This window comes from Nomascus leucogenys, chromosome 4, assembly GCF_006542625.1.
Source record: "Nomascus leucogenys isolate Asia chromosome 4, Asia_NLE_v1, whole genome shotgun sequence".
Taxonomy (NCBI): domain Eukaryota; kingdom Metazoa; phylum Chordata; class Mammalia; order Primates; family Hylobatidae; genus Nomascus; species Nomascus leucogenys.
In genome coordinates, this window is record NC_044384.1 from 33571891 (window position 1) to 33587376 (window position 15486).

The 15486-nt window shown below is 40.5% G+C and overlaps 1 protein-coding gene across 2 annotated transcripts in view; it reads right to left on the bottom strand.

Annotated features, from left to right (window-relative positions):
• C4H18orf25 (chromosome 4 C18orf25 homolog) overlaps positions 1-15486 on the bottom strand; it is a 94428-nt gene that overhangs the window by 49580 nt on the left and 29362 nt on the right. For both annotated transcript variants that reach the window (XM_003267540.4, XM_003267541.4), the window contains exon 2: positions 997-1781. In XM_003267540.4, coding sequence (XP_003267588.1) covers positions 997-1711 — 715 coding nt within the window. In that variant the 5' untranslated portion in view covers positions 1712-1781. The remainder of the gene's footprint in view (positions 1-996; positions 1782-15486) is intronic.

The following is a 15486-nucleotide window of genomic DNA, read 5'->3' on the forward strand; positions in this document are numbered from 1 at the left end:
GCAATATGCTGTCTTCACATGTAGAAACAGAAAGCTTTCAGAAAACGAGAGAAAAAAAACATAGTCACCCATAAAATTTTAGAAAACCCGAACTTGCCCCTCTTCAATGTGGCAATAAACAATACTGCCATGACCTATTCAATGCCATACAGTTTACAAAATGTTTCTGATCATATTGCAAGAATCTCTTGGATAATAAGAATTCACTACTTAAGAACCATTCAGATACATCTTTCTTCCACTATGAAATCTCAAGACCGCCTTTGTATTATAGTACATACACAGTGCCAGATGCAATAATAATGGGGAAAGCAGATTTACCAAATATGTAATAAATTACAGACCCTTATACCAATGAGAGCTAGAACAAGCAGATTTCTAACAAACTTTTTTAAAACCTGGAGAACTAATGGGAAATTTTTCAGAAAGACATTCTTTTCAACGTGGGGATAGAAAGATTTGTAACAAGGATAACTAGCTTCTCATGCATTGAATATGGGGGAAAACACATAAAACTACTGTTTTTGGAGGAAAAATTATTAGAAAACTTTAACAAAAGATGGAATGTGTTATTTCAGACGCTATAAGCTCGAGTGCAGTGGCTAGATAATAAAGCAAGGTGCCTATTCCTGAGGAGAATGTACTCAGTAATGATGCTGAACAGTGAGTATTAAATCTAAGCAGTGCCAAAAAGGCAAGGATTGGGAGTTCAGGTAATGTGTTACAGACAGACCTGTGAGAAATTCCATTACTTAAAAATAATCTTGTCCCTATCATTAACCATTTAATTTTTTTTTTCCTGATGTGCTAAAGTGCACTGGAAACCTCAGAACAGGTTTTATAAATTGGCCATGTCTTGTTAATAGACTGCAGTCTTCAAATTTACACAGAGCTGCAGGTCTCCTGGATTTTTTCAAGTGTCACTCATCTAACTGAGCCTGACAGCTGAGAAATGCCATCAGGTACTTTACAGTCAGTTTAAAAAACATCCTCTACCTGGTATCTCTGCAGTGATTGTCTTGCTGCTCCCTGAAACCTCTTCATCATCATCTGATGAGCTCGTGCTTGAGTCACAAGTCAGGTCACTATCACTGGTACTACTGTCCTGCAGCAGGTTATATTTCTTCCTTGCAGCAGCCTCCCGTTTCTGCCTCAGTAGCCTGATCCTCTCCTTGTGCTTTTGGCTCCGATGACCTTTAACCTTGGCGACTCGGCCATTCTGTTTATCACTGGATTGCCGGTTTTTCTTGGCAGCCATAGTGGATGTTTCACTTTCAGATCGGGACCGCCTAGACTTGCGCCCAACTGTGGCACCAGACACTCCTGAAGGGTCTCCTTCTACTGCCGTTTCTGCCTGAGAGGGTTCATTCTCTTCTGCGGAAGACAACGTATCTGAATCAGCCAGGTGACCACTAGAGGAAGGAGAAAGCATGCAGTGATTAGAGGAGTCACTCTCATAAACTCGGCCAGTTGTAGGCTTGTCACTCTCTGTGGATGCTAACTGAGACTCAGAAGAGTCCCTTCTCAGTTCCATCAACAAGCAGGGCATTGAAGAAATAACTGTAGAATCCGCTACACCATCTTTCTGAACTTGAGATTCCAGTTCTACAGATCCATCTTCCTCCTTGGCTGTCTCTTGTTCAGATGCTTTTGGTGGGGCTTCGGACTCAATGAGTTCTTCGACTTTTCCCACTGCCTCCTCCATCTTCATTTCAGAATTTCAAGTTAAATCATGGAGTAGAGTCTAGGAAATGATATCAAAGATGCAACAGGAAAGCAACCTGTACAAAAACACACAAAGTCAATAAACAGAATGCCAGATTATTTAATCAACACAACATGCCTACCTTTCTAAGTGGGTGGGGCAAAACTTACCATTACACAGGCCTTTAAAATATATATATATTATTATTATCTGCTTGTTTGATCAACAGTCAAATTCAAAGGACTTAATACCGTCAAAATCTAAGCATACTGGGCTATTAAAAATGCCATAATATTAATCCTCTAACTTGCAGGGCCAACATGTAACAAACATTTTCAAGTTTACAATTTTATTTAAAGTGTTCTAGAAAGAAATCTTCAAAACTCTGATATAATTAATATGCATTCATTGACTTTGATATAAATGAAAAAGAATGCTTTAAAACTAGTCTAGAAATGCATTACCTGGAATGACTACTTTTACATTCAAATCCAAAAAGAAAGGAGGTGGAGTTACAATAGAGAATTACAATAGAGTTACAATAGAGAATTATAATGGAGTTACAATACAGAATACATTCAAATCCAAAAAGAAAGGAGGGGAGTTACAATAGAGAAACATCAAATGTTTTTGTTTGTTTGTTTGTTTTTGAGACAGGGTCTCACTCTGCCACCCAGGCTGGAGTGCAATGGTGCAATCTCAGCTCACTGCAACCTCCGTTGCCCTGGCTCAAGCAATTCTCTTGCCTCAGCCTTCCAAATGGCTGGGACTACAGGCGCACTGCACCACACCCAGCTATTTTTGTATTTTTTGTAGAGACAGGATTTCACCATGTTGCCCAGGCTGGTCTCGAACTCCTGAGCTCAAGTGATCCACCCACTGTGGCCTCCCAAACTGCTGGGATTACAGGAGTAAGCCACTGTGCCTGGCTACACTTATGTTTAAAAAACAAAAACACAAACACACTCCAACTACATGCATTTGGCAAATGAGCAACCAAATACTATGCATCCAACTTGTCTGCAGTCCCCTCAATAGGAGTTGCTCTAGTGAAGCATTAAGATGAAAGGCCAGAATCTGATGCTTCCTCAATCCTAACTAGCTCCCACATACCTCATCATGCTGAATGTGAGTCTGTGTTCAAATAGATGTTTTATCCACAATGGTCACTAAATACAGAACCCAGAAAGCCTAGTATATTCTGTGAATGAATTAAGGGGTTTAAGAGAAAATACTCTACACCCATTTTACACTTTGTATGCTAAAGTTAGAACCTAACGCTCTACCACCACTGTGAGTGATACAACTCCAATTAACCATTCAGGTACAGGACATAATATTTAACCTCAAAAGCTGATGACCTATACAGTTAAGACCTTACTTAACATTGTCAGCAGGTTCTTGGAAACTGAGACTTTAAGTGAAATGACATTTAACAAAACCAATTTTTCTCATTAACCTTATAACTAAAGAACATCATTCAAAGACCAGCAGTATCTTGTTCCATTTAAAGTCGTGGTTTCCAAGAACCTATTGAAAATCTGGTGGTTTTAAAAGAGGATGCTAAATATGGAAAGCAAGTAAATACCTTGCCCTATATGTGTTACATTACAGAAAGCAACTATCATGTCCATAGGTCACAGACACACATAACCGTTATTCTATACAGTAGGCTAGGTGCAATATGGCATCTCCATCATCTCACTCCATCAAGTTACCTTGATAGTTCAATCTACAGCAGACAAAAACCAGGAAATATTTGAAAAATCCTTTAAAACAGATCTAACATGCCAAGCCCACTTTTTGCTTAATACAAACATAAATATTCTATATACCTGTTTTGTTTTTCATAGCCCTGTTCTCAGCTGTTGATAAAACAGGCATTCTGATTAAGTTTCCTTAACTCATTCATGGAAACCAGAACATTCATGGCCACTGAAACATTTGTTAATTTAAAACAATCGTAGGCCAGGAGTGGTGGCTCACACCTGTTATCCCAGCACTTTGGGAGGCAGAGGTGAGTGGATCACCTGAGGTCGGAAGTTCGAGACCAGTGTGGCCAACATGGTGAAACCCCATTTCTACTAAAAATACAAAAATTGGCCAGGCATGGTGGCGAGTGCCTGTAGTCCCAGCTACTCAGGAGGCTGAGGCAAAAGAACCGCTTGAACCTGAGAGGCGGAGGTTGCAGTGAGCCAAGATCGCACCACTGCGATCCAGCCTGGGTGACAGAGCAAGACTCCATCTCAAAAAAAAAAATAAAATAAATAAAAAATAAATAAAACAATCTTGTGTGTAGCCTACTTCACAAGCGTATTTGTATCAATTATAATACTAATGTTGGAGGCTAAGTGAAAATCAGCATAAATATTTTTTCTGGCACCATTACAAAAAAATGTAACACCTCTGAAAGCCAACAGAGGGAGTAACAGTTAAACCAAAGGAGACCGTTACAAATAAAGCATGCTGTCAATACAAACACGAAATAAAATATTCACAGATACAAAATACCCCCAGGTATGAGGAATAAACCCAAGTTCTATTTTTTAAGCCAGTCAAATTTAGCAGTGGGGGGGACCAAGATTTTCCAACTGAATAAAAATGAGAGTTAATTCTATTATGGAGATTCAAGTTGTATATTCTGGAATAAAGATTATTCTTAAGGCTGGGCGCGGTGGCTCACGCTTGTATTCCCAGCACTTTGGGAGGCCGAGGCAGGTGGATCACGAGATCAGGAGTTCAAGACCAGCCTGACTGAGATGGTCGAACCCCATCTCTATTAAAAATACAAAAATGAGCCGGGCATGGTGGCAGGCACCTGTAATCTCAGCTACTTAGGAGACTGAAGCAGGAGAATCACTTGAACCCGGGAGGTGGAGCTTGCAGCGAGCCGAGGTCCCGCCACTGCACTCCAGCCTGGGCGACAGAGTGAGACTCCATCTCCAAAAAAAAAAAAAAAAAAAAAAAATTCTTCTTAAAGCTAAAATATCTGAGAAAATATACTCAGATGGAATTAATGTCAGCTATATAGGACAAGCATCAAAAGTCTCAATTCGTGAAAGAAGGCAGCACTGGATATTTTCGAAGTACATAATACAGCATCAGACTAAAAAGTAAATTTGTTAAAATGACCATACAACTCTTGTTTCCTCAAGAAATAAGCTGTGTGGATACACAAGTAAATCTAGATTGTTTTTCCCTGTTAAAAAAAAAATGACAATATGGCACATCATTCAATTTAATGATTATCTTTCAAGTTCCATAAATTCGAGTGTTAACTGAGATTTAATTTCTACTACCTAAATTAGTAACCAGTATTGCAGTCAAAACCACTTAAATATGCTCAAATCAATCACAAAAGACTAGTATTGACCACAAATAGGACAAAAGTTAGCTCATCATGGTATGTTCATACAATGTGGCCAATAAAAAAATGAGAAAGCACTTTATATAGAGAGGTAAGAAACAGTTCTCATGCAATTTTAATGAAAAAAGATACATCATAGCATTTATGTAAATAAATAACAAAACTATATTTATATGAGTTTATCTGTAGATGCATAGACTCTGGAAAGATATTTAAGAAAATATTAATACCAGTTGGGAAGGAAAGCAGGTGAATAAGGGAACAGGAGAGGACAGTGCTGTATGCAGTTTTGTATCTCTTGAATTTGTAACGTATACAAGCATTATCTATTCAAAAATCCACTCTGACATAAAAATCTTCTGAAGAAAAAGAAGTTGTGCTTTTCTTGGGCCATTACACTAGACTACTCTTTGGGTCAAGTTTAGTCAATAAATTCTACTATGCTTTCTACCTATAGTGGAATTTTGCTATAGTTAATTAAATACAGGAGAAAAAAGTCACAGAAAGTGAAAATATAAGCTCTGACTAAACTCCCTTCAGTGGAATAAAAACGAAGTGCCCTAACCACAGGGGGAAATGATGTCATACATAAAGATTAATCTTTCCACATGACTAGATTATTTACTGCATATATTGTTTTTGGTCAAGGGGAAAAAAATAGGTTTTTCTGGTAGGAACAGTCAAGTAGCTAGCAGTATAAAATGATATAATTGTCAAATAGGAATTGCATCACATAAATGGCATAAAAGGCTATCAACCCTCTGGGTTAATGTTGACAGTAAATTTATATTCAGTGAAGTAATAAATACACAACATTTTTTCTACTAGAACAGCACTTTCCCCCATGCTGTTCTTCCCTCCAATCTAAATGCAACCTCCTCTACATGAGTACTAGAGCTCATCCCCTTCTCATTTCCCTAGAATCTTACATTATTGATTATTCCTTGGCTCTCATCCACCTGCCACACCCAACTGGACCATTCATTCATTTCTGAAATCCTCCTTTGACCTATCACCTTCAATCTCACATCTCCCTCTCCAGGTATCATGCTCTTCTTTCACAGTCAATCTTTTTATGAGAGCTGTATAAACTTCTATTTCCTTAACTCTCACACTCCCTTCTGCAACCCAATCCAACCTGACATCTCCTTTTATCAAATCAGTGGAACAAGCCTAGGCAACATGGCAAGACCCCATCTCTACAAAAAATTTAAAAATTAGCTGAGCATGGTGGCTCATGCTGTGGTTCCAGCTACCGGGGAGGCTGAGCAAGGAGGATGCCTTCAGCCCAGGGGGACAGGGCTGTCATGAGCCGTGTTTGCAACAGTATGTTCCAGGCTGGGTAACAGAGCAAGACCCTGTCTCAAAAAATAAACACAAAAGCAAAAAAACCAGTGGAACATTTATTACCAGGGTCATTAATGACCTCCCTATCTCTAAATCTAACATATTTTGGCCCTAATCTTACTTAATATTTAAGCAGCATTTTATGCCTGACGACTCTCTCTGCTCTTTAAACCAATTAATGCCTTTCTTTGGTTCAAGGTTTCTCTATTCTTCTGGCTGGTCCTTCCCAATCTACTTTGTAGGCTTAACTTCCTCTACCAAATCTCACGATTTAATCCTAGGTCTAGGTCCTTTTCCCATCCACCAACGTGAGGTTTGTTTTTTTTTTTTTTTTAAAGACAGGGTCTCACTCTGTCGCCCAGGCTAGAGTGCAGGGGCGCCATCGTGGCTCACTGTAACCTCTGCCTCCTTGGCTCAAGTGATCCTCCCGCCTCAGCCCCCTCAAGTAGCTGAGGCAAAAGCCACCATGCCTGGCTAATTTTTGTATTTTTTGTAGAGACGGGGTTTCACCATGTTGCCCAGGCTGCTTACAGACTCCTGAGTTCAAGTGATCGACCCACGTTGGCCTCCCAAAGTGCTAGGATTACAGGTGTGAGCCACCATGCCTGGCCCAAAGTGAGCTCTTCTAAACCCACATTTTCCAGTACCATCCCTAGACTAGTAATTTTATTTCTCCAACTCAGATCTCTGAGCTCTATACCAGTCCACCCAAATACCCAGTTGACATCTGTATTTAGATTTTGGAAAGGTACCACAATCACATCATATCCAAATCCAGATCATCTCTGGTCTACCCTACTCTGCTCCTCCTCTGGCTTTCTCTAGCTCAGTAAATAGCACTACTATTGCTATTATCTCAGTTGCTCATGTCAAAAGCCTGAGTTATCCTTGACAATGCCTTCTTCTTTGCTCACTGCATCCCATCATTTAACACATCCATCATTCACTAACTGCTATCAATCCCACCTCCTTAATAGTTTTCTAGTCTGTCCACTATTCTCCATATCCGCTGTCACCACTCTAGACACAACCTCCATCATTTATTTTCAATAGTACTGACTATCATCACCTGTCTCTTCAAACTCAATCTTTCTCCTGTGCACCAACCTGTTCTCTACACAGCAGGCAGAACAATATTTCTACAAGGTAAATATGTTATCTTTATGAGACAAAGTATTTTTTTTAAGTACTAGAAGGTAGGGTAGAGGAGGATGGGTAAAGGAAAGTTGAGATTTATCTGATGTTTTTCTCTCCCTTTAAAAGGGGATTAAATATTGCTTTTTGATCAGTGGTGAATGTGGAGGAAAATAGATTATATGCAATAATCTGAAAAAACAGGTTGTTGGCCAGGCACGGTGGCTCACGCCTGTAATCCCAGCACTTTGGGAGGCCGAGGCAGGTGGATTACGAGGTTAGGGGTTCAAGACCAGCCTGGCCAACCTAGTGAAACCCCGTCTCTATTAAAAACACAAAAATTAGCCGGGTGTGGTGGCGGACGCCTGTAGTCCAAGCTACTCGGGAAGCTGAGGTGGAAGAATCACTTGAACCCGGGAGGCGGAGGTTGTAGTGAGCCAAGACCACGCCACTCACTCCAGCCTGAGTGACAGAGTGAGACTCCATCTTTAAAAAAACAAAACAAAACAAAAAAAACAGGTTGTTAATTATGGACAATGAAAATGAATTCACTTTTTAGCCCTTGTACTCTTTAAGAAACTAACATGACAAAAGATGCGTACAGCTCAAAGAGTTAAACCATGGAATTTAAGCAGTATACAGTGCTCAAACAGGAGAGAGGGACTATAAAGTATAAAGCTGAATGAGGCTACTTGTGAAAATCTGGAAAAGTTTAGAAAGTTCATATCAGACCTCCTTCTTGGTCAGCAAAGCTTAATACAAAGTGAAAAAGAAGGCAGGCTTGGGGGTTTGTAAAAAAAAAAAATGGAGAAGTATTATAACATCTGCTACAGAGAATCTGACAGAGATTAAAACTGCTGAGTATAATAATTCATATAGTCAGAACAATTCACAATGCTCAATTTCCAAACTATGGGACCATTAACACAAACTTAAGAGGGAAAATGTGATTGCTTTCTCCTGCTCAAAACCCCTCCCCACCTTTCTAGTTTTCATCTTGGACCACTCACACCCTAGCTCCCTCCAACTACCAAGAATGGCACATAAAAAGTGTTTTTTCCAGATCTCTGGCCTTTCACAGTCATTTTCATTTTGTACCTATCCTCTTGCTGGCTACCCTTCAGAAATTAGAATAACCCTTTGGTAATGATACAGGCTAATATTTTTAGCCTTTGATAAAATTACATACTAATACTACCCCTATGAAATGCATATTACCCACATTATCCTCCTTCACAGTACTTTGCACAATTTTAGTTAAGTAACTGTATACTGTAACTGTCTGATGTCCATTCCACATACATAAGGACACATTAAAGATTTAAGAACAGAGCCGGGCATGGTGGCTCATGCCTGTAATCCCAGCATTTGGGAGGCCGGGGTGGATGGATCAGAAGGTCAAGAGATCGAGACCATCCTGGCCAACATGGTAAAACCCCGTCTCTACTAAAAACATAAAAATTAGCTGGGCAAGGTGGCACATGCCTGTAATCCCAGCTACTCGGGGGCTGAGGCAGGAGAACCGCTTGAACCTGGGAGGCAGAGGCTGCAGTGAGCCAAGATCACACCACTGCACTCTAGCCTGGTGACAGAGCGAGACTTCATCTCAAAAAAAAAAAAAAAGATTTAAGAACAGAAAATCATATAATCAACTACCATCCCAGCTGATTTATCTCTACTTGTAATACGCAAAACAGACCCTAACACCAAAAGTATTATCAAGAAAAAAGGCATAATTCTAATTTTGCATGGACTAATAATAAACATTATAAGAATCTGTGTATGTTTTCTCTGGATTGCAAATTTCTTAAGGCATAAAGCAAGGTCATCACTTAAGGTGAGGATGAATGAGGTAATACTGAAGTTGATCAGAGGACTAGGTGTGAAACAGTACCAGGAAAGTGAAGGAACCAGGGAAGTACAACATAGTATAATACAACTTCCAGGCAATAGTAAGGGCCCACTCTAAGGATTGTAGCCATGAACTTAAAGACTGGTATATAGGTATGTTTTTTCTCCTTTCAAGTTCAGCTGCATAAATCCAAGTGCAGAGAAGGTAAAGGTTGGATTTAACCAGAATTTTAGTTTTGCCCAACAAGTAGAACGAAGCAAAAAAGAAGCAAGAGTGTATGCAAGGAAATCATTCTAATGATCACATCAAGAAAGTACAGAGCAGTAAAAGTGGGGTAGGCCAATGGAATGGACATCCCAACAGAGCCAAAGAATGCTGAAATCAGGGTACTGTAAAGAATGAGCTAGAAAGATAGAATCCAAGAGTGTTGTGAATGAAACAGATTATGGAAGGGTTACAGTTATTGATAACTGACAGGATCTAAAACAATGCTACTGAAAGTGTTGTCTGTAAATCAATGTCCACCTGCAGTGAAAGAAGTATAGAAGGCCAGGCGCCCTGGCCGCCCCGTCTGGGAAGTGAGGAGCGCCTCTGCCCGGCCGCCCCGTGTCTGGGAAGAAGTGAGGAGCACCTCTGCCCGGCCGCTCCGTCTGGGAGGTCTACCATGGAGGCCAGAAGCAATGTGGGGGCTGGACGTGGTGGCTCACACCTGTGGTCCCGGCACTCTGGGGGGCGAGGCGGGTTGATCACTTCGGGCTAGGAGTTCGAGACCAGTCTGGCCAACTTGGCGAAACATGAAAAATACAACAGACAAACCAACCAACCAACTCAGTGACAACAAAACAGGTCTACCCTGGAGTCATACTCTAATTTTTTCTATTTTCCTCCCTTTCTGATCCTTTATCCCACTTTCTTTTTCTTCCTCTTCCTTCTCCCTCTTCTTTGTCAAATAGAGGATTGAGTTATTATCACTGATCCACATAAAGTCCCTCTCTACCTTATTTTAACTCCCACCCCCCATTTCTATTCCCCGACTTCCCATGTGTAACCTTCCTAATATGTTTGATACGCATCTTTTTGTTTGTATGTATTTTTAGAAAATGTTTATTGTTTTTGTGTGCAAAAAAAATTAATAAAAAAAAAAAAAAAAAAAAAAAAAAGAAGGCCAGGCGCCGTGGCTCACGCCTGTAATCCCAGCACTTTGGGAGGACACGGCAGGTGGATCACGAAGTCAGGAGTTCAAGACCAGCCTAGCCAACATGGTGAAACCCTGTCTCTACTGAAAATACAAAAATTAGCCGAGCACTGCGGCACGCACCATAATCCCAGCTACTCGGGAGGCTGAGGCGGGAGAATGGCTTGAACCCAGAAGGCAGAAGTTGCACTGAGCCGAGACCACACCACTGCACTCTAGCCTGGGTGACAGAGCTAGACTCCGTCTCAAAAAAAAAAAAAAAAAAAAAGTATAGAAACTGAGTAATTACTGAGAAACTTAGAGCAACTTTATATTGTTACAACAATCAAAATCAGTACTTCAACTTCCTAGTAATCAATTTTTATCATATGTTATAAAATAATCAATCCACAGTGGACTAGAAATAAAAATATACTGGTCCTTCACAATGGGTAGTTCAAAAAGCACTGGTTAGGTACAACCATGGAAGTAGGTGACTGAGGTAAGGTAGTGAACAAAATCTTACAGGAGAGTTCCTCACGGAACTTACTGAGTAGTGTCAGAAGGATCACTTATGTGTACACCGAAATCAGTAAGAATTGACCAGGTGCAGTGGCTTATGCCTGTAATCCCAGCACTTTGGGAAATCAAAGTGGGAGGATCACTTGAACCCAAGAGTTCAAGACCAGCCTGGGCAACACAGTGAGACCCTGTCTCTACAAAAAATTTAAAAATTAGTTGGGCATGGTGGCGCATGCCTGTAGCCCAGCTACTTGGGAGGCTGAGGTGGGAAGATGGCTTGAGCCTGGGAGGTCAAGGCTGCAGTGAGCTGTGATTATGCCACTGCACTCCAGCCTGGGTGACAGAGTGAGGCCCTGTCTCAAAAAAATAAAAATAAAAAAAAGGTCTGTGGCAGAGAGAGGAGGAGAATGAAGAGAAGTAGGTTAAAAGGTACAAACATACGGTAAGGTAAAAGAAATAAATTCAATGTTTGATAGCAGGGGGAAGAAAACAAAACAAGGACTGTGTTTTAAGTATCCCCAACAACTCAGTTGAGTGATTCTCAAAGAGTTAGTGTTTAATGTCTGAGATGAAATGATTATTTAAATTACCCATAAATGAGATCAAACAGTATCAGTAAAGTCAGATTTGAGAGAAGATATTTTAAAGAGAGAGGAAACAAGGTTTCATCACAGATCAGGGAAGTTCTCTAAAAGAGAAAAAATGGGGCTGAAGACCACTCTTTGGGTGACCACAGGTAGACTACAGGAAGAGTAAAAAGTTTGGTGGTAGAAGCCAAGCAGCGGCTCACCCCTATAATCCCGGCACTTTGGGAGGTAGAGATGAGAGGAGGATCTCTTAAGGCCAGGAGTTCCAGACCAGCCTGGGGAACAGTTAGACTCCATATCTACAAAAAATTTAAAAATTAGCCGTGTGTCATGGTGCATGCTTGTAGTCTCAGCTACTCAGGGAACTGAGGTGGGAGGATCACTTGAGCCTCGGAGGTTGAGGCTGCAGTGAGCCATGATCATGGCACTGCACTCCAGCCTAGGACACAGAGCAAAGAAAAAAAAGAAAAACAAAAGTTTGGTGGTAGAGAAATAATCAACTTGGATTTGGACTGGATAATCCTCATAACACAGGTCTCTACTGGGGGCAGTGGCTCATGCCTGTAATCCCAGCACTTTGGGAGGCAGAGGTGGGAGGATCGCTTCAGTCCAGGAGTTAAAAACCAGCCTGGGAAACATGGCAAAATCCCACCTATAGAAAAAAATACAAAAAAATTAGCCAAGCATGGTAGCACACGCCTGTAGTACCAGCTACTAGGGAGGCTAAGGTAGGAGGATGGTGTGAGCCCACGGGGTCAAGGCTGCAGTGAGCCATGACTGCGCCACTGAATTAAATAATGCCCGCCTGGGCAACAGAATAAGACCCTGTCTCAAAAATACAAAACAAAACAAAACAGCCCACAGGTCTCAAAAATACAGAAATACAGATTTTGACATCATTGATATAAGGACAGATGACGGCTAAATACATCAATTCATCCAGGGAAAAACCACAGTGAACACAGAAGAGACTTTAACAGAAATTAAAGTTCAAAAGACGTGAACCAATTCTTTTCATATATAAACTGATAGGCAAGGAATTATTTTTGGAGGGAAATAAGACATACTCGTAAAACACAGAAAACATTTCTTCTCGAAATGCTCTTTTTTGATTGTTAACAACTTCCTGTAGACTTAGATTGTAAGAAAGGACCATGATTAATGGAATCTTACCAAAGTCCAGTGTATAACTATATCACAATTTATCTATCCATTCTACTCGACAGACATTTGTGATTTTTTCAGTTTGGGACACATCATGAGCAATGCATTCATGAAAAGTTTCATACATGTCTTCTTGTGCATGTTTGCACATGTTTCTGTTGTATATATACTCAGGAGTTAATACAACTCCCAGATTAAGTCATAGAATATGCTTATGTTCAGCTTTACTAGAAAGTTTTCCCAAATGCTTCCATCAATTTGTCCTCCTGCCAACAATGTCTGAGAGTCTCTGTTTTTTTTTTCATGCTTTACCAACACTAGCATGGTTGGTTTTTTGTTTGTTTCAGGCATTTATTTTAGTCATTCTGGTGGAAGTAAAACAGTATTCTCTCCAAGTCCATCATATCTAGAAGACACATGATCTACATATTTCTATTTCAGTCTCCAACAGAAAAGAAAATGGCAGGAATATCAGATCTAGTTTTCTTTTCTTTTCTTTTTTTTTTGAGACCGAGTCTCCCTCTGTTACCCAGGCTGGAATGCAGTGGAGCCATCTCTGCTCACTGCAACCTCTGTCTCCTGGGATCAAGCGATTCTCCTCCTTCAGCCTTCTGAGTAGCCGGGATTACAGGCACCCGCCACTATGCCCAGCTAATTTTTGTATTTTTAGTAGAGATGTGGTTTCGCCATGTTGGTCAGGCTGGTCTCAAACTCCTGACCTCAGGTGATCCAACTTCCTCAGCCTCTCCACACAAATATAGTCCACACAATCTCTCCAAACAAATATAGTCTCTTCCTTCTCTATAATCCCTCCAATGACACTAATGTGGCAGTTATTTGAGAATATCTTATTTAATCCTTAACTAAAGTGCCTAGCTCATGCTAACTACACACAAATAAATGCCTTTCCTATGCTGAATGCCTTTTCTATGCTACAAGTACATGGGTGCTAGTAGGGCACTTTTCAGCTAGTGTGCATGCTACCCAAAAAGGGCAACCAGATCCTGAGGAAATTACAACATTTTTAATATTTTGCGAACTATCAACAAAGTAAGAAAAACTCAAAGTGTACCTCCCAACACAGACACAACAGTGAGCTAAAAATTGGATATAAAACAACCTAGAAATACTAGAGTTGTCCTGGGAGCAAATACCATACTAGCTTGAGAACAGAAGATTAAGCTTTAGGCCAGGGCAAAGTTAAGAAAACTAGATCTAGGCCAGGCATGGTGGCTCACGCCTGTAATCCCAGCACTTTGGGAGGCTGAGGAAGGTGGATCACCTGAAGTCAGGAGTTCGAGACCATCTTGGCCAACATGGCAAAACCCCATCTCTACTAAAAATACAAAAGTTAGCCAGGCGTAGTGGCGTGCGCCTGTAATCCCAGCTACTCAGGAGGCTGAAGGAGGAGAATCACGTGAACCCAGGAGGCAGAGGCTGCAGTGAGCAGAGATCACTCCACTGCATTCCAGCCTGGGTAACAGAGTGAGACTCGGTCTCAAAAAAAAAAAAAAAAAAAGAAAAGAAAAAAAGAAAACTAGATCTGATATTCCTGCCATGAGTTGGGACCCTCACAGTAGCTTACACCACTAGTGAAAAGGAGATCTAGGGGAAAAAAAAAACACCTGCCAACAGAGGGCTTACCAAGAAACTTGTAGGTCAATGCTGGGAGATCAGAACTCAGAAAATTTGATTCTACTTCCTTATTATTACTTGGATCTAGAATTCAAATTTACACTGTCCACGTGGTCAAGAAACCCTGAAAAAGCAAAGAAGTCCGCAATGAAGGAAAGCATCGTCTCCCTAGGATCTCAGAATCTCCACCACATAAATTTTAACCAAATAGAGTTTATAGGACAAAAGAAAGTCCAAAATGGACAAAAAAACAAGTCTACTTCACAGAGTCTGTTGAAACTACAAATACATATTCAAACCCGCAAGGAATCATCCTACACATATTTTTTTGAAAGCCTATATGAAAAGTATTTCAAAATTAAAAAAAAAAAAAAAGCCAAGGTCAGGCATAGTAGATCACGTTTGCAATCCTAGCACTTTGTAAGGCCAAAGTAAGGAAGGATCTCTTGAGCTCAAGAGTTCAAGACCAGCTTGGGCAATATAAGGAGATCCTATCTCTACAAAAAAAATTTTTGAAAATTAGCAGGACATGGTGGCATGCAACTGTGGTCCCAGCTATTCGAGAGGCTGAGGTGGGAGGATCGCTTGAACCAGGAGGTTGAGGATGCAGTGAGCTGTCATCATACTACTGCACTCCAGCCTGGGTGACAGAGCAAGACCCTGTCTCAAAAAAAAAAAAAAGAAAAGAAAAAAGACAATGATGTAATCAAAATAGTAGTAGTGCCCTACTAGCACCCACGTACTTGTAGCACAGAAAAGGCATTCAACATAGAAAAGGCATTTATTTGTGTGTAGTTAGCACGAGCTAGGCACTTTAGTTAAGAATGAAATAAGATATTCTCAAATAACTGCTGCATTAGTGTCACTGTCTCAAATAAAAATGATGTAATCAAAATAAGCAGGGACAATGACAACAGATGCTAAAAAACATCCAGAGTTCCAATGCAATGCTTTGCAGCTGTAGAAATGAATAAGAAGCCACTTCGTGGATACTGCTAC